The sequence below is a fragment of the Larus michahellis genome, chromosome 9 (assembly GCF_964199755.1).
Source record: "Larus michahellis chromosome 9, bLarMic1.1, whole genome shotgun sequence".
NCBI classification, from domain to species: Eukaryota; Metazoa; Chordata; class Aves; order Charadriiformes; family Laridae; genus Larus; species Larus michahellis.
The window spans coordinates 20,759,426-20,778,718 of NC_133904.1; the positions used below are offsets into that span (position 1 = coordinate 20,759,426).

At 39.4% G+C, this 19,293-nt stretch overlaps 1 protein-coding gene across 2 annotated transcripts; it reads left to right on the plus strand.

The window, feature by feature from the left end:
- The first annotated feature begins 1,999 nt into the window (after nt 1-1,999).
- On the plus strand, nt 2,000-14,951 carry RCN2 (reticulocalbin 2). Of its 2 annotated transcripts, none has more exons than XM_074600974.1 (7): nt 2,000-2,344; nt 2,424-2,529; nt 5,295-5,491; nt 8,048-8,149; nt 9,334-9,430; nt 11,533-11,675; nt 14,143-14,951. In XM_074600974.1, exons 1-7 carry the CDS (start codon nt 2,240-2,242, stop codon nt 14,293-14,295), a joined length of 903 nt encoding a protein of 300 aa, XP_074457075.1. In that variant the 5' UTR covers nt 2,000-2,239; the 3' UTR covers nt 14,296-14,951. The 2 variants fall into 2 exon arrangements, with proteins under 2 accessions (XP_074457075.1, XP_074457077.1); XM_074600976.1 differs by having other exon boundaries at nt 2,111-2,344; nt 8,036-8,149.
- Nucleotides 14,952-19,293: the final 4,342 nt, after the last annotated feature.

The following is a 19,293-nucleotide window of genomic DNA, read 5'->3' on the forward strand; positions in this document are numbered from 1 at the left end:
ACTGTAAATCCATTCATTCTGAAAGTGTATAAAGCACATGAAAATTAAGGCTTATTCAAGTTGTGCAGTGATTTATAAAACTAAAAGGTAGAAATGTCAAGAAATTATAGTAGACACCAGGCAGAAAACTTCACTCACTAGGAATACCTGTTAAGAAACTGCTGTGTATGTTGCTGGACAACTGCTCTCCTGCTGACAGTTTAACAGGAAGAGATTTACATTTGCAGCTCTCATAGAGAAGTCATGTGTTGAACATGACCTTCTAACATTCATTCCTTTGTGACTGAAAGAACAGCTCCAAGCAGATTTGTGAAAGACTTTATGCAATTTGGCTTGAGGGAAGGCGGGGTGTGGAAAACTCAGAAAGTTCAGCACATAAAAAATCTTTTACATAGCATGACTTGTATTCTTATTTAAAAATAGCTTCACTGATACTCTCTTTTTACTTAGAAGTTGCAATAATGATGCATTTGCTAGGCGCTTGGTTAAATATATTGAGGAAACATGAGAGCCTCTCACTTTTTTCTTTTTTCCCTGCATCCGTACCAGAATGATCTTGAATTCTATTGTATGACTGATTAGCTGCGTGCTGGGAAGTGACTGGATTGTATTTTGACACAGGCTAACGACCAAGAGAATAATATGATTTCCTATGCTTTCCCTCTTGCTGAGCTTCAGATTTTCTTCGTAATGTATAGGATATAATGACTTTTTGGTTTTGCTTGCTCTATTGTTCCAGTTATTTGTATTTCCTCCTCCTCTTCAGTCATGTTGGCACATGAACGTATTGTTAATAAACTTGCTCTTTGCACATCTACGTTGAATTTGTTATTTGGAGGCTCTTAACAGTTATTTAGACACTGAAATGTATAATCTGATACACTTGTCAACCCTTGAGATATGCAGCAAAGAGGTTTTTTGGGGTGTTAGTAATGTGTTAGAGAAGACAAAGCATCTTTGATACTATTTCAGAAACCAATCAAATCTCATTTCTATTTTGATTGCTTACAGGATTTGCTTTGTCTACACACGCCACAAGTAGCATGACTTAATTCACGTTTTGTACATGTGATTTATATAAATACTGATGGGAAATTTGACATTTAAACCAATAAAAGGTATTAGACTTAACTCACTGATTTTTAATAGACATTTTTTATATGGGCAGGAAATTGCAATAACGCATTTACTGATTTATTGCAATATTTTACTCTCAGATCTTCAAAATGAATTGTCGCAGCTCTTCACAGTTAATAGAATTTGAGGTTAACCGGGGAGCAGCGCATCGCTACCGCCACAGAAGAGGCAGGAGAGCACAGCTGACAACCGCCATTAATTGAAGGCTCGGCTTAAACCTGGCAACAGTTGCGTTTCTGGAGACCCAGGTAGGCTAATCTCGCTTCTTTCTGTTTAAAAGAGGAGTTCCTGAAATACACTAATATTGATAGTTAAAATAACAAATCTAACAGTGGCCTTACGTAAATCTCAATTAATCCAGCAAAAATTATTAATTTGACCTGAGTGGGCTCGGGATCAGATCAATCCCAGTTTCATGTGACAGCTCTTAGGAATGGCATTCCTGGGGAGGGCCCCTGCTCATTTTCTCCACGTATTTTTAGTTTGAGTGGTCAATGAGGCTGAATTTCTTTTATTTTTAGTTTGTCTGAGTGGTCAATTTATTTTACAGCATTCTTTTCTATTATCTGTGTTGAACAGTTGTGAAAATCTGTAGCCTTGTGACCTTGTTAACTCTTATAACACGTTGTTTAACTTTGTGTTAGAAGGGGGTTTTCTGTGCAAGTTGGGTCCTCAAGCAAGAGAAACGTTGGGGTTTTTCCGCTATAACACTTTTACCCTGCTCGTTTCCTGGTAATCTGCCCTCACGCCAGGGTTCGCTGATGCTTGTCTGAAGTTCTGCCTGCGCTCACGTCAGTCTGATGCTGAAAAGTTGGAGAATTACCGTATTTCTCGATGGTATTTGGAATCTTCCACTGATAGAGCACAAAGGATTGGGAAAGAGGAGGATAAAGTTTCTTGTCCCCAACCAGCCGCAGGGCGCGGGTGTGTGGGTTGGCCCAGGGGGTTACCCCACAGCCCTCGCCGCCCCGCGCCCTCCCGCCACCTCGGCGGGCCCGACCCTCCGCGCAGGCGGGGCCCCCGAGCCCCCTCCGCCGCCCGGCCCGCCCCCCGCAGCCCCTTTCCCCGCCCCTCGCCGCCGGTCCCCTCCGCGGCGGGCGAGATGCGGCGGCTGCTGGCGCTGGGCCTGGCGCTGGGCCTGGCCCTGGCCCTGGCGCAGGGCGAGCACCGCGCCGAGTACGACCGGGAGGCGCTGCTCGGCGGACAGGTGGGAGCGGGGCCGCCCGGGCCGGGGAGGGAAGGCTGCCGGGGGCGGCGGGTTTGACGCTGGGTTGGCTCTTCCGCAGGAGGAGGCGGAGGAGTACGCGCGGCTCAGCCCGGAAGAGCAGCAGCGGCGGCTGAGGGCCATCGTGAGGAAGATCGACTCGGACGGCGACGGCCTCCTCGCCAAGGGTAACGGCGGGCGGCCGCCGAGCTGGTAGCGCCGGGTGGGGAGGGCGTTCACCGGGCGGGGACCGGGACCGGGACCGGGACCGGTGCCGTCGGGGAAGGAAAAAGATGGGCTCTCCCCGTGCCACAGCCGGTGGGTCGTACGCTGTGGAGAATCTCCATGGAAAACACAACCACCCTCTTGCACGGTGCGTCAGGAACACCAACAGACTTTATAGAGAGGATATCCCAGTCCATAAGGCTCCGGTTTTATGTGGTGGAAGAAGTGAGGGCCGTCAGGAACACGCAAGGAGTGAGGTAATGTGGGTCAGAGCAATACTCCGTTGCAAGTACCAGCTTTGCTCCTTGCACATCTGAACCCGCTTCGATTCTGTGTTTGGAATCTTGTTTGTGCCACTCAGGCAGCAAGTTCAAGAGGCAAAGAATTTACACTCCAGCCCTAACGCTACGTACATGTGCTTCAATACCTGCTGACACTAAGTGACACAGAGGGACCATACATTGATTTCATCACAATATAGTATCAAATGTCTCTTCCCAGAAAGATTTTTATCAAACTTGTGAACTCCACGGTAAACTCATGCCCTTCCTTTCAGTACATCATCATGACACTTCTTAATTTTTAAGTTCGTTACAAAAATGTATTTTTGTTGTTCTGCTGTGATCTTGACAAAAAATCAGAAGCCTCTCTCACGCACCCTTACACAGAGCAAGTAGAATCTTTGTTCAAATGCCAGAACGGTGATATTCATTAACATGATATTAAACATGCAAGAAGCTTTCTAGGTGAGAGGACAAAATCTGGTTTTAAAGACAAGATCAACTGTATCTCTTGAACGTCTTTCACTTTATATACCTGAAGTAATCAACTGCACACTTGCCTGCCTCTGACTGTGTAGAGGTGAGACAGTATGTAGCTTTGGTGGGATGGGTAATCCCGGTAATAAACAAGAGGCAGCTCACCACGTGAAGGCCATAAGGTCTATTTTAAAGTGTAGAAATTCCACCTGTACTCCCGTATTGCGTCTGGTTCTTAGTCTAAAGGAAACTTGCCTCCCCCTCACTTCCCAAAGGAAAACTCACAGTGGAATGTGTTTTTACACTAAGAAACTTATGGTATCGAAGCTTTTTCAGCTCAGTTATTTCTCAGTGTATTGCAGAACACTCTTTTGAGAACTTTTTCTTTATTAGTGGTGCCTCCATTTGGAGGCTAACAGTGAGAGAAGATGTGATATATTAATGCCACTTTTCTAATGTCAGAGAGTTAAGCATTTCTGATGAATGGCACTGGACATTATGTGCTCAGATGTTTGTGCCTTAAATGCTGGGAAATAAACCATGCTATAAATTATAACTCCATCTTTAAGAAGTCATGGTGCAGTTTCTTGTAAGGCAATGCTGGTTTTGTGCACAAGCCTCAGTGGTTACAAAACACGGCGTGCGTGCCTCCTCATGTTCCATCAATTCACAGAATCTGTTATGAAGTTGGTTCCTTTGGTAACACAAATTCAGTACTCAAAATATATTTTTAAAAATCTCTTGCCTGCTTTTCAAAGATCTTTCAGTAAACCTAGTAAAGTTGTATTGACACTTCTGCCAAGAAGGATAGAACAAGATACTTTAGTGTTTAAAAAATGTTGTAAGACTTCTCTACACCAAAGTAGTAATTTCTATAGGATTTTTTTGTTAGTCATTGTGACTCTTCAGAGCAGGATTTCAGTTGCGTTGATTTAGCGGTATGATTTTGCAATGCAGAGGAAGTTGTCTTCCCCTCCCGGGCATCTGAAAATGACTGGATGATACTGAGAGAATATGTTCTCCCAGTCTTCTTTAAATGAATTGACTTTAATGTATTTGTGTTAATTCATCTGTATATTAAGTTTTATTTCTTTTAGCTATGTTCCTATAAAAACTAGTAGCTTAAAAGCATTTCCAAAATATATAAGGCTTGATTTCAGCCCCAAGTAAAGGGAAGGTACCTGTTTGGGTAATTAAGGCAATGGCAGTGAATTTAGCTTTATTTCAGTTTGTGAATTTTTCAAAAGAAAGCAAAAACTGATGGGAACAATGTTTTTTAGGTACAAAGTTAAGTTTAGAGTTGTCTGTCTAAACCATATTCAGCATCATTTTCGTAAAGCTCTGAAGGGAAAAAAAAAAAAAGTGAAAGGATCGTACTGTGTTGGTTGGCTTCAGATTTGAAAAGCCGTGGCCACATAATCATTTCAAGCTGACATACATGTCAGCAACAACCAGAAGGGGCAAGCTTCTTACTTCCATTGTTCAGGTCCCAGTGAGCAAAATAAGGGTACTTTCTCAGCTGAAAACTAAGAATCTTCCTTCTTACGGGGTAAGTTTTTATTGATCCAGTGTGCTGTGCAGCTGTATGAACACTACCTGGAATCATTTTTTCCTACCACTTTCCATGTGTATTAGAGAGGGACGCATCACACTTTTTCTGGCATCACCAATATAAATGAGATTAAAGTAACCATGTAACTCTAGCCTAAGGGTATCAATGAGGAAATGGTACTACGGAAGAAAACCTGAAGGCTGTAGCTGTGATCTGTTCTCTCATTCAGTTAAATTTAAAAAAACCATAGGATAGAGGAAACAGATTGTTTTGCTTTAACTAACTTCTTGCCTATATACTTACATCTGAATTGCAGACTGTATTCCAGGCTGAAAAGATCTGTGGTGTCTTTACAGTTTTTATAGTGCAGATGATTCTGATTTTTTTTCTTTTATTATTTTTTTAATGATTTTCACAGATGAGCTGAGTTCCTGGATACAGCAATCTTTTAAACATTATGTTACGCAAGAAGCTAAGCAACACTTCAATGACTATGACAGAGATGGTGATGGATTAGTGTCTTGGAAGGAGTATAATATGCAAATGTATGATCGTGTAATTGATTTTGATGAGAACACTGTCCTGGAGGATCAAGAAGAAGAATCATTTCGACAGGTAAAATGTTTCAGCATCAGTTTCTGTAAGCTGTTGGCAAAAGGCAGCAATGTTTGTTTATTGTGACAGAAGAAGATGGGTAGAGAAACCCTAGCAGCTGGCACATGTTTTAACGCTTTCATCTATCTGAGATAGGGGAGTAATTAAAGGAAAGTAATGGTATATTAAAACTGCTACCATCAAAACAAAGGCAGAATGAAATCGTATCTCCCGAGTATATTTTGCTAGCTGAGTGGAATATAAGTCTATTGACAGACTTATCGCAGAGCATGGTCCCTTGTTTTAAGATGATGGTCTTAAAACAAGACTGCAATCTACTAGATTAGGTCTGTAGCCTAACCAGTGTCCTGCCTTCAGCAGGGGCCAGTACCACTGGTGTTGGAGGTAAAGGAAACCCTGGTACTCTTTAACCCCCTTTATTGCACTGTTGTATCCACTTTTTCAGTTATTTCAGTGTGGGGTATCAATAATTGCCTGCGTTAACATTTTCTATCCATTAGAGACTCAGAGAAAGAATAGCAATTCAGACATTTTTAGCAATCAGAATGCAACTCTGATAGCTAAAACTGGATGTATAAGCAACAGAAATTATGGATAAATTGCATGTATGAAAGCAGGTATTTAAGAGAGGAAAGGAAGGGCGAGAGAGCCAAGGAGGGAAGGTTCACCAAGAATCACCACACAGCTTGTTTCCTTTCAAGTTACACATTTATAAGTACATGTAAATACTTCCCCAAAAGAGAATAAGTGATTTTTTTTTTTAGAATATTCTGGCCTGAGGAATTTTTTTTTTCTGTGAGGATTTCTTTGTCTGCTTTTAGTAAAGTAGTAGTAGCTAATATAGGATGTTGGCAGAAGTGAAGCTAAAATAGGCAACGGGCAGGGGATTTTACGCACAGAAGAAACAAACTGTAAAGCTTTGGAGGTCACTTAACTGAACAATTATATAGCTTTAAAATACAAAAAGACTTTAAATGAAACTACCAGTCAAAATATTGATCCCGTGTTTGAGATATTGCCATCATAGATATATACGCTGAGCTAGAACTACTCATTTATGTTATGCTTTGTTTGACTGCTTGCTAGGGTTTCTTGCTTGCTGACTTCTTCAACATATATTGTAAAAAGCAAAATTAGCAGCATTGTACAAGCATCGTATGCCAGCCATCTTCAGCGTTTTCCTTACTTTTGGAAATTAGTGATCCCGCTCTAATCAACGTGGAAGAGTTAGACTATGGTATTGATTTAGAATTGACATCAAGTAAACATAGGAATTTACCAGAAGGTGGCAGCCTTGTTCATCACTTCTCAAAAAAACACTGACAAACAGGCTTTTTCCCTCAATAGTTCATGTTGCAGTCTAGTACTTTCTGTAGTCAGTCCTTCTGAATTGCCTTCCTGTTTAAATTCCTGGCTAAGGTCAGCTTTTCTTTAAAATTACATTTAATTATTTTGCAGAATAGTTAGGATCTTAAATTATATTTTATTTGTTGCGTGTTATGCTCTGCATTAATCAGGTTAGCCTAATTTTGAGAGAATATCCCGTCAAATAAACGGGATATAAACTAAGAAGTACAATTTCAAATGGTTATTTTAAAAGAATTTGTGATCTCTGGTTTGCTGGCTGTTCCCTTCTCCAGATCATAGTCACAGTGATAGCACAACACACTCAATCATGGGATTGCAAAATTTTTATATCTCCTGTCAAATGCAGTGTCTACTCACATGCAGTGAGTACAGATCAGTTATCAATGGTGCGCGTCTTTATTTTGTCTAAAGAGACTGTAAAAAATGAAAGAAAAAAACCCCAAAAATTTTTGCACATTTGTGGTGCAGAAACAAGTGCAAGACATTCAGAAATAAGAACTCGCCTGCTTACTGTGGATATTCTTTATTTTTAAAAGGCATGTTGATATTTATGCTTAAAACAGGTTAGATAAGTGACTTTGCTTTGAAATATGTCCAGGTGTAATGGACAACAGTCTTGTGTTAAAGGAAACTGTCTAATCTTTCAGCTCTTAAAATGGCTTCAGAAAAGACATTTTACATATATGATATTTCAAGACTGTCTTTGAACTACAAACAGTCCTTGATATAAATGAGATTTAGATCCAGAAGGTTAAATGGCCTGAAAATGTTAATTTTGGAATTTGCAATGGCTACTATTAATTATAATCATTGTACTCCACTAGGTTAGTGTGGGAATTGGTGACTTTTAGAAGAGGAAGCATGTATAAAGACAAGAATTCTTGGTCTTTTCATTATCTCCCTTTTGTGTTTTTGAAGCCTTGGCTAAGAGCGTGTTTTAAATGTATCCTTAAATTGGAAAAAAAGGAAGTTTTTATGCAATTCTTAGAATAAAACTACCTCAATTAAAAGTGCTGTTCTCATTGCTCTGGATGAGCTCTTTTTAGTGAAAATATAACATCAGTGTAATATGAGTAGGTAAAGTGAAACAATTAACATTCTAATGAGCTTGCAGCCAGCTACTATAATGTTGTTTTTCCTTTTCATTAAGTGCTCTAACTAAATCTATTTTCTAAGCTTCATTTAAAGGAGAAAAAACGTTTTGAAAAAGCTAATAGAGATGATGTTCCTGATCTAAACGTGGATGAATTTGTTGCTTTTGAACATCCGGAAGAAGTGGAGTATATGACGGTAAGACTTAGGAGGGTATCTTTAGCAGCTTGTGTATGTAGATGCAGCATCTTTTTAATGCATGTGCATTAACATGCAAGCACAGGAAGTGTGCCTTTGAGCAGTTATGTGTACTGCTTTTACAGACCAAATTAAAAATTAGGTAATGTGTTGTGGATCCTGTGCTGGAGGTCAGGAGCTGGAGCAGTAGTTCAGTGCTTTTCTTCGAAATCTCTTTCAAGAACTAGTATTGCACAACTATCCCAAACTTTTGGGATTGGGCTGACATAGCTACCTCTAAACTGGTTGGAAATACATCAGTGAGATTTTAGCTTGAAGAAGTTTCATGCGTAGTTCAGAGTTCAGTTCTGGTTAGGGGGACTTAAAGGAAAGATTTTTTTGCACAGGAAAAGGTCAAGTGCTGGTTACTCTCACTTTGCTTAAAGAGTCACTTTTCTGGCCAAAAAAGAGCATTCAGTTCTATCTGAAGCTTTAATATTGACTGTACTGTGCTCAGAGTTTGGGGGGTTGTTATTTCAGCCAGGAGCACTTTGTCGTTGGCCATCTGTCTCGTCACTGCTGTGACTGTTGGTGTCATTCCAGCTCAGTACCGACAGTTGACCCCAGTTAGAAGTACATTGCTGGTTTTCTGCAGTAGAGCCTGCAGTTTTGGCTGTCTGCTGCTGCAGAGCCAACTGCCAAGGGGAGCGCTATGCAAACAGCCTCTGTTTGTGCTGACATAACTGTTGATGATGGACAAACAAGACTACACAAATAGGGACCCTTGCTTCACTGGGAAACACAGGCCCAAAAGACCAACCAGTTTTCCTAACAATTTCATAAAGTTGCAAAAATGCAAATTAGTGAATACATCACATGAAAAAAGAAAAGTGAAATGAGATGATGCAGCTTTGTACAAATGCATGTTTTGCAGCTATTTGTGTAGTTCTGAATTATGGTGAAGGATTCACCTTTCAGATTTGGTTTTCATGAAACCTGACATGCTAAACTCTTAAAACAGATGTTTTGTTGCACAGGAACCACTAGCACTAGTCTGCCTAAAACAGAAAAGCAGATTTGAAATGAGTGAGTCTTTACTTTAAAGAGTATCTCATTGGTCTGAAATGATTTATTGCTGTTTCTCTTGATTACGAGTTCCTAATTTTTCACAAATTGATATTTTGCTTTTTGTATGTATGCAAAAGGACTTTGTCATTCAGGAGGCTTTAGAAGAACATGATAAAGATGGTGATGGATTTGTTAGCCTGGAAGAATTCCTTGGTGATTACAGAAGAGACCCAAGTAAGGAAAAAGGGTGGGGGCATAAGAGAAGGAACGGAACAAAAGCTTTTGGAATGGTGTGAATTTTATGTACCTCTGTTTTCAGCTTTTTACACCTCCGCATACAGGTTCTGAGTAGCATTATCCCGTCTTTTAGAGTCATTCAGTTTCCTGGTACTGGGCGTAGTAGGTCATTATTTCAGTCTGCCCTATATGTATTTGGCAGTAGTTTGTGTGGAGCCCATTCCACTGTTTCCTTGCAAGTTACTTCTTGTTTTCCTAAAGACTGAAGCATATTCCTCATCGCTAGGTATGCAGCTGAAATAAGATGCAGTTTTGCTAACTGAACACATCTGTGAAATCAGCCAACATGAATGTAAGGTTAAGCTTTCCTGGTCTTTATCAGCTTAAGGCGGCAGCTGTCAGCCTTGCTTTAGAAGGATTGAAGCTGTGTGTGTTTAAAAGAGGTGGAGGGGAAGTGTAAGGAGTCTGCTCACTGTACTAGATATCAAAATCCGATATGCTTTCACCCTTTGGTTTTTTTTTCTCCACTCTTGCCCTTCCTTAAATGTGCTGTGTTCCTTCTTTAAAAGAAAAAGCACACTCACCTGATGTTTATCAGTGCTTTTCTCTAGCTATGTTGCAAATAGATAAATATTTTGTACGCTGTATTTGATTTGCTACAAGATAAAGTCTGCTTGGTCCTAAGGAGTGCTAATTCTTAAGTGCGGACTGGCACCCAAGCTGGGAAAAATGTTTAAGCCACATGAGGATATGGAGAAATAGAGGAATAGTCAGTTTTTCTTCACTCCAGTCAACCACCTGGAATTTCACCTTTTATAACCATCTTTGTTTGCCAGAGCCAGTAAAATCACTAGATCTCTGATGCAATACAGGGTTCTTTATCTTTTTCCTGCTCTGACTTGAAAAAAAGCTTTTCCAAGGCAGTCTATCCGAAAGGTGTTGATGTTGACTGATATTGACTGATGTTGCTAGGGTCATTGCAGTAATAGAGAAGATAACAGCTTTGTCATTAAAACTTTTTAGCAAGAATTCAGAATCAGCTATAATTGTAGAAACTACTTCGGCTTTTCTCCAAATGGCCATCTCTTCTGCAGACAGTGTTCCTGCAGCACACTTGAAAATGACTAATAGTGGCTCTGGTTTCATAATTGTCTAGTTGTTTTGGGCAACAGCGTATGGTGAATTATGACATTAAAGGGTAATTTACTTGTAAACTAGATATTAGGAAGGAAGGAAGGAGAGGGATCTCACTCCTGTTCTTTTATAATAGAAACCTAATTATTTTTAAACTGTTACTTATCTGCTTGTGATGCCATCTACTTTTGATTTCCATTAGATTTAGGAAGTTTTAATATCTGTTCATACTTGTCTGCAATGTTTATCAGTATAATGAATTGCTTCTAAATTTCTTGAAGAGTTAGAGACAAGTTTAAGATTGCTAGCTAGGTTGCAGGATGCCAGTGCATAGGGTAAGTAAAAATCAAGTATGCAAATAAACAAATAAATAAAACCAGTAAATGTAATTGCTTTGGATATATTCCAGGTGTTTTAGGAGAAAAAATAATAGAGAGTAAACTAATGTGAAAGCCTGCAGTGTTGGCCGGAGTCTCTTGAGCTTGCGCTAATCAAGAGCTTTGCCCTCTCTGTTTTCTGTCACAGATGGACCTTCCTTCATGTTAAAGCAGAGAAACAGACAGTAGAACGTTACCAAAAACTTCGTATGGCCCTAGAATGTCATAATCCCATATACTGCAAAACATTAGTTATCTACCTACTTTTTTGGGATATTAAAATAAACAGTTCAGTTGATGGTAACCCTTGACTTTAATGTCTGCTTAGTTCAACTGTAAATTTACAATCTTAATATTACCTTGGCTTTAAATTCTGTTTTAATCTATACAAGTATTTTTTTCATATGTAGACAGATGCATTTATTTAATCTATTGGGACTAGTCTGTCCCACTTTTGTTTGCCTTTGTTTAGTGAAATCACTTTTATGATATACTTTATGAGATTAAGTGAATTTGCTTAGGAGAAAAGGTGGAAACATCTGCTTTAAGGTAAGGAGTGACTGTAACTTGACAAATGTGTCTTACTAGCTGCAAGGGAAGATCCAGAGTGGATACTCGTTGAGAAGGATCGGTTTGTGAATGACTATGACAAGGATAATGATGGAAAACTCAACCCTCAAGAGCTGTTGTCTTGGATAGTACCTAATAATCAGGGTATTGCACAAGAGGAGGTATGTATTTTGACTGCTGTTTAGATTTTAAATAATGCAGTAGAATTTTGAAGGTATCGCAACAAAATGATAGGTGCATTCAGATTTATCATGTCTTAGTAGCTGAAAAAATAATGCTTAGTAAATCTTTCCATATATTCTTAACCTTTTTTCAGTTTGACAAAGAATGCAGGTCTTCTAACTGCATTAGGGAAATTTGAAGTTCTGATTAATTGTATGAATGTTTGTAAATTAACACAGCGCTTTTCTACATGTTTAAATAGCTTATCTGGTTTGACTTAAGGGTATAGCATTTTCATCAGTTATTTTTCAGTTATTGTAGGTAAATCTAATGAGATATACTACTAAAAGAAGCTGTTAGATACAGCATAATTTTGAAAACAAAAATAAATCATGATTCTTCTAACTGGATAAATCACCATAATTTGTAGAACTAAAAACTTGTCTTTTCATAAGTACAAGAAAATGGAAGCATTCCGTGATTCAACATGCTATAATGCAAACTTTGGTGAAGATAATTAAAATGGTTTCATCGAGGATAGAATGCCGTAATAGGTTTAAGTGGGTTCTCGTTTTAGCTGTCTTTATTTTTTTGTAGCAGGCAGTAGAAGCACTGAGTGTTACAGAACAACCTATTTTAATAAGCAGACTTTACAGTCGCTCACTGTAGAGAGGATTTCTGCCTTTCCAACAGCAGCTTTTTATCTTAATCTGTCCAAGTCTCTTTCCTTTGCACTGGAGGATTTTGGTGTTGAGAGTGGCAGGAACAACAGGTCTTCCCGTGTCTCCATAATTCCTGGTAAAGATAGGAGGCGCTTTGTGTCCAACAGCAATAGCCCATCTGCTGTGTTGGGCCAACTCATTACTGAGGTCCCACCTCATCCTTTTTCATCTCTGCTGGTGACAGAAAAAGTATCGTGGCCAGCACGCAGCACCGGCCGCTCACGTATCTAACCTTGTAGGAAGCTGAGCTGCTAAGTTGCTCTAGTAGTATTTTTGTAAATGTGTATCTGTAAGGGCTTTGCACAGACTTTTTTTAACATCTGACACTCGAGGGTGGTTGGTTCTTTCACAGAAACAGCACTGCTCTAACTGACGTGAATTCCGTACGGTGTCGAGTGTATCCACACCTGTGTTGGTTTGCTTGGTTGGCTGGGGTTTTTTTAGCAGTTCTTCGCTATTCATTTAAATTTTAGCTTACAGGAAGGCCATGCTGTAGTTCTGAAAGAAATCGGGTTTTTTATTTGTTTCTCTAATGTGCTGGTTTTTTATTCAGTTAATATAAGGGCTTAGCAAAGTCATCAATCCTAAAGAGACTGACTTAAGTCATCAACTACTGTTTGAAAGCTGAATGTTGCAGTTTCATTTTGGCATTGCAAAATGACTTGAGAAACCTGCTAGCTAAATAACATAAAAGTAGAAAAATTACTATACATTCCGTCTCCAGGAATTTTTACCAAGATGTTTGTCTGAATAATCTTTTAGCTTTTGCCATGCAGAGTGCTTTTAAAATCTGCTTGGCTGACATTAGTCCGTGTTATTTTCTTCAGTCCTTTTTGGTGAGGTAGTCAGCTTAAATGTAAGTAATATTTAATTTAAAAAAAAAAAAGTCAGTAAGCAGTTATGTTAAGCCAAACCAATCAGAAAACGTAGGAACAGAAGGATTCTCTAGATCACTGTATTTGTATATGTTTAGCAAATAAAAACCATGTAATATTGGGACTCCTCTATTTCTTTTTGTTTGTTTGTTTTAATATGATGGAAAAGTGAGTCTCCACAGGTTCAGGAAATAAAAAATGGTTTAGCACGGTAGACACCTCCAGAGTTGAATGCAAGAGTGCCTACCACTTATCCTGAGAGCTGTAAACACTGTTTATCTTGTCAGACAGAGGGTAAATATGTGACTGAAACAACTGGTGTGCACTTCTGAAAGAGGATGCTCAACTTGAAGGCTGTATTGGCTCAAATCGTAGTTGAGGTCTCACGCATCAAGGACTGGCTGTTGTAGGTGTCATTCAGTGGCTGCATGTCCTGAGGGGCCCTCTGAAAACACAGGGTTTCTGGATGATGTGCTGAGCTTGCATCTTCTGCACATGATATGCTAAAGACAGGTACTGCACTCACCTGTGGATTTCAAGGACCATGGGTGCTTCCAGGAAGGCGATTAATCTCTGCTGGCTTAATACTGTCTTCCACCCTCAAAGTAAAGCTATGGGTTTGACATTGATTTGTTGCTTTAGAATTGATAGCAAGGGTAGAGATTTGCTATTACGATTTTGCCACCAAATAAAAGAGGCAAAGGGAAACAAACGGAGGAAAGAAAGGCTCTGTTCTGAATGTATAATCTCGGCTAGCTTGTTACAAATAATGGTGCTGTGGCAGGGCTCTGACAAAGCCATTCCAAAAGCATTATTTATAAGTGCTCTTATCTATTAACTGTGCATGTGGTCTTCCATTTATTTTAAAGGCTCTTCACCTTATTGAAGAAATGGATTTGAATGATGATAAAAAGCTTTCTGAAGCAGAAATTCTTAAGAACCAGGATTTGTTTCTTAACAGTGAAGCAACGGATTATGGTAGGCAGCTTCATGATGAACGTTTCTACCATGAAGAACTTTAGATTATTTATTTTGTAATCTGTTTTTCTTCCCTTTCTTTCATTTGGAGCTTTTGTTAAAAGCACCCATCAGCTGTGTTGCAAGTTTTATGCTGTAATTACAGTACACTAATGTTTGTGTAAATAATTTGCATTCAAAATTTAATTGCCATCCTGCAGACTTCTTTGGGCCTCCTCTAGCCTTCAAAATTAATCTTAAGTACTTACCTCCAAAATTATATAGTGTTGGGAAATAAATTACTTCAGGGGTAGTACGGTATTGTGAAGAGTTGTTCTACTGTACTTGAAGAAAATGGAAAATCTAAGTGATTCTGAAAGAATGCAAAATGTAGTAACTGAGAGACTACTATTTTTTCTAATCAGTTTAATTAGGGTGGGGAGTGGGGAAGATGGGGGGATGTTTAGGGTCATTATTAACTGTGTTTTATTTAATACGTTTGGAGAAACACTTAGATTAATGCCTCAATTGTTTAAGAGGTTTCTACTTAATTTTAAATGGTTTCTATACTGTGTTTTATTGTATCATAAAACTTGGTATTTTTACATCTATAGACAATACTTGTTTTTAATGTACAATACTACAGCATTAGCAATACAATGGTATTTTGCAGTGCTAAGACCCTCTTCATTTGTTGAATTAAAACTTAAAATATTCTGTCTTTCAGTGTTTTGTCCATTTATTGCTTACTGTGGGTCACCCGTAGCAACTCCTTGAAATAAGAACAATGTACACAATGTACAGAATTGTATTGGTTGGTAGTGGGGGGACTACAGGGGTAGCTTCTGTGAGAAGCTGCTAGAAGCTTCCCCCATGCTAGAAACTGTCCCATTGTGTGATTATTTGAAATAGTCCGAAAGGTTAAAGGCACAACAGATTCAATTTAGGAAGGTACCTGTATTCGTATTTTATGTCCTAGAAGGTCACAGAAATTAGCTGAGTATTCTAAACACAGAGAAAGCCTTGCAGAATAGATTGTGTGGACTGTGTTAGGGTTGGTTTTAATTCCTAGATAACGAACTCCTGCAACGCTCTTGCAGTGTTCTCCTCAACCAATATTTTCCTTCCTCCCAACTCTCTTTTATTGAGTAAAAGCAACTAGTTCTGCCTTGCTTTTTTCCCAATATACCACCTCGTAATTATTCTCAGAACAAACAGGAACTGCCTTTTGACGGAAGTGTTGAAGTCTCACCATTAGAAGGCTAGCAATTTTGATTCAGAACAAAACTACATACTTTTACTGTATCTTTTTTTTTAGATACTATAGTGATAGAAATTCAAAATGCTTTTTCAGTTTTAGTGGTTGGGTTTTTTTCTATCCATATTTGTTTATTTTAGCTCCCTGGGAATGTGAGTACAAGTATTGCCATGTTGGTGGTGGGATCTGATTTAAAAAAAAAAAAAAAAAGTCTAATTAAATCCAGTATGTCCAGGAATATTTAAACAAAAAGTTGCTGTCATCTTAGTTGGTTTGAAATATACCCCAGATTTCCCACGTGTTGTTGTTATTTATGTCATTTTAAAGCAAGTCTTACTGACAGATTCAACTGCATACTCAGTAGTAAAAATGTTGTTACCAACTTGAAAATTCAGCTTGCAAAATAGGAGAAGGAGGAATGCCTTTGGAAGGATGCCACCGTCCTTCGCTCTTTGGCTCGGCTCAAAGTCATTTGCTGGCTTGCAGTAATTTGCATAACTCAGGAATTAGACGAGGTATGGCGAGACTATACAATACCAAACAGCATACATTTATACAGTCCACATCTCAGAGTCTGTGCCCAACATCCAATTTATTACTTACTTTAGTATTTCTGTAAGCAGATCATGCTAGGTATTATTGGAGCTTAGCTCACTGTAAAATAGAAAGAGGACTACAGCTTTTGTCACTTTGCAGCACTTAATGTAATTTTATGGGCACAGAACACTAGTACTTAAAAAGAAACAATATAATCATTAATGTAACTGAAATGTGGATTTGGAGAAGTGCTAAACTCAATCCTTTCATAATGTTGTATTCTGGTGAGTTTCTGTAATTCCTAGAGTAAATTAATGTCGACTTATTTTGCTTTCTGATAATGTTTTTAGAATTAGGCTTCTTTCACTTTAGGATTAGAAACCTAATAGTGCTTTCACAATCTTAGAAAGATTTGTGGCTTTTGGTAGTTCAATCTAGCGTTTAGGCTGCCCAGACTGGCAATCCGCTGCTTAGATTCAGTAATGTCTATCCAAATGTTCTGCACGAGAGTAGCTTCAGGATTTCCAGGATTATGCATTGACACAGTCCCTTACCCAGCATTTTTTAACTATACTGAGAAAAAGTGCAATGAAGTAAAGTATCTCTTAGAATTTACACCTTTTCGCTATGGATAGAAATTAAATAGAAGCTTCAGGTTTAACGAGTCAGAGCAGAAATTTTCAGCGCTCCAGTGTGGCATAATTTATTCTCTATATTTATAGAGGAACGACTGGTACTGAATCCAGGATTACCAGAGCCTGCGAAAGTCACACCCAGGGCAGCCTGGTCTTTGTGCTTTCTGTTGGCCCTGTTACTTGCAGAAAATTCCGAGTTTCTGTGTTTGGTGAAGGCTGAGAGCAGTGTCTGGTAGCTCCCTCCCCTCTGCCAGGTTTTACAGAAGTTTTTCCACAACATCCAAGCTTTAGCTATAACCACAGGTGCTCAAACATGAAGATGTTTTGGAATGAAGGACTGGCTTGTGCTGTTCTGTCACGTCAAACCGCTGGTTTATTTTCAAAAAGCCCCCAACCGTGGTGTCCTAGAGATGAGGTAGACCTCTTAATGGCATAGTAATGAACCTGTTCTTCCTTCTGCATCCCTTTGTCTACTCCAGCAACACACAGCGCAGAGACTGCTCTGAAAGCTGAGAAGACAGACTGAAAAACCAGGGGACTGATTGCGCCTGGTTTCCTCGGGACGTAATACTTGGGCAGTGTCTCTGTGTTCCTGTCTGTCCCGCCGCTAGTGGAACTTCGATTCTTTTCTCATTTTCTCTCCAATTGTACATTCCACCAAACAAATGAAAACCGGTTATTTTAGGAAGCAGGAACAGATTCCACTACACTTCATCCCAGAATCCCCTTTTGAAGAATCAGGCTTTATTCCATCAAATGGCGCAACTTCCACCTGCGGAAGCTTTATGAGCGCACCTCAGGTTATGGTCAGCCGAACAGCTTAAAACAGCCAGTCCAAAAAAACCCCAAAAGATCAAACTCACAACTGAAACCTTAGCTTTGACTTACAGGAAGAATGAAAAGAGAGATGGCGAAGGTTAAGTGTCAGGTTTTGTCAGTACACTGTGGTTTGAGGGGAAGAGGCATCCCGCTTCAACACGTTGTACTGAAGGTCTGTTACACCTGATCTCACTTTGTAAGCGGAATATTCCCATTTCAAATATTAAAGCTGGTAAAAGCACTTTCTCTCCCTGCAATAACCACACAGGTTTCTTAGAGAGAGACTGAGCGCTTTTGTTGGCAAGGTAACTTCATTCTTATCCTCAAAATTAGTTATCCCTAATTCGGAGGCAGTCCCCGGCTCTGTAGGGATACACATTAGGATGATTTGGATGATACCTAAGTGAGAGAGACTTCCAGAGGAACAAATACTAGCTAAACCCAATGAAAAGAACAAAATTCGACTGCTTGTTCCAAAATCCCTCCATTTATAAAATCGAGGATCTAGCAAAATTTGATCTCTAAACAAACATTGCATGTAAAAATGTCAGGTGAACAGAGCAAAGAGAGAATAATATGACAGCAAGTAGGTGAAGTATCAATATTATGGAGCTTAGATTTGCAAAGTTTTCCAGGACGCGAAGCAGCCCATACATTTAATATCTACAAAAACACATCCTACGAAAAGCACAGCTCCCCTCGAGGGAAGCAGATGGGTGACAGACAATAACGTTGCTGGTATAAACAAGCCAGACTTCTCAGAGGTGCACAGTGAAGGGGCAGGAGGCAACAGTCACAAGTTCCAGCAAGGGAAATTCTGCCTGGATGAAGATTCCAGAGCAGTGGTGGTTCAACGATGAAACGGGCCCAGAGAGGCGGTGGAAGAATTTCCACCCTGGAGACAGTGGGAGCTCAAAAAAGTGCTGGGCGATGTGATGTGACTTTGAAGGTAGCTCCGCTTGGAGCAGGAGACTGCAGCACGGCCCTGCCTTGCACAGACCAGGAGGCACAAAGAATCCTCTTCAAAGTGGCCCTAGCTAAACCATTTGGCAAGGTGTGTTATTTTTCTATATATTATCAGTTATTCTGAGTATCCAGCATTTCCAACTACAAGCTATCCTTTCCTCCTCTGTCTTAGAATTATCCTGGAGCTTGCTAGAAGTAACAGGAAAAACCTCTCAGAAGGTGAACACTGATCTCAACATTGGCTTTAAGGCAGAAGTTATTCTTGTTACAACGCATATATTATACGTATATGTAAATATACTATCTCTATACAGAGGGTGGGGTTCCTCGTGAAGCGCTTTGTGCCCTTCTCATGGGAACAAAAGTCACACTAAAGGGTAATAACACAAGATTTTGGTCCTTAAAGCAGAATCCCCGTTCCTCTCTCTAGCTGTCCTGGTAGGAATAAGTGCAAAATATCCCAGTACGTGTTTTTTCAAACAGGCGGAGGATTACAGTGCTGATTGAGACTCATTTGTCTGAACTGGGCAAGTTATGTTTTGTCTGGACATTAAAACAACTACACTTTCATGTTTCAGCATGTTTACAGTAATCAACATGCAAATAATGTATCTAGGAAAGTTTAGCTTTTTTAAGATTGTTGAAAAGATCTTTCAGATGTTCACTGTTGACTTGCTACAGTTTTGCATTTCTACTGGGAGGAAAAATTATAGAAACATCACCAATTGTTTTAAATGAGTAAACATGCAGAGTATTTGCTAAAACATGCCAAAGGAATCTAAACTGTTGCCTCCCATGATGCTAACTGATTCACTGTGTTACTAAAGGGACATTTGGTACAGCAAGAG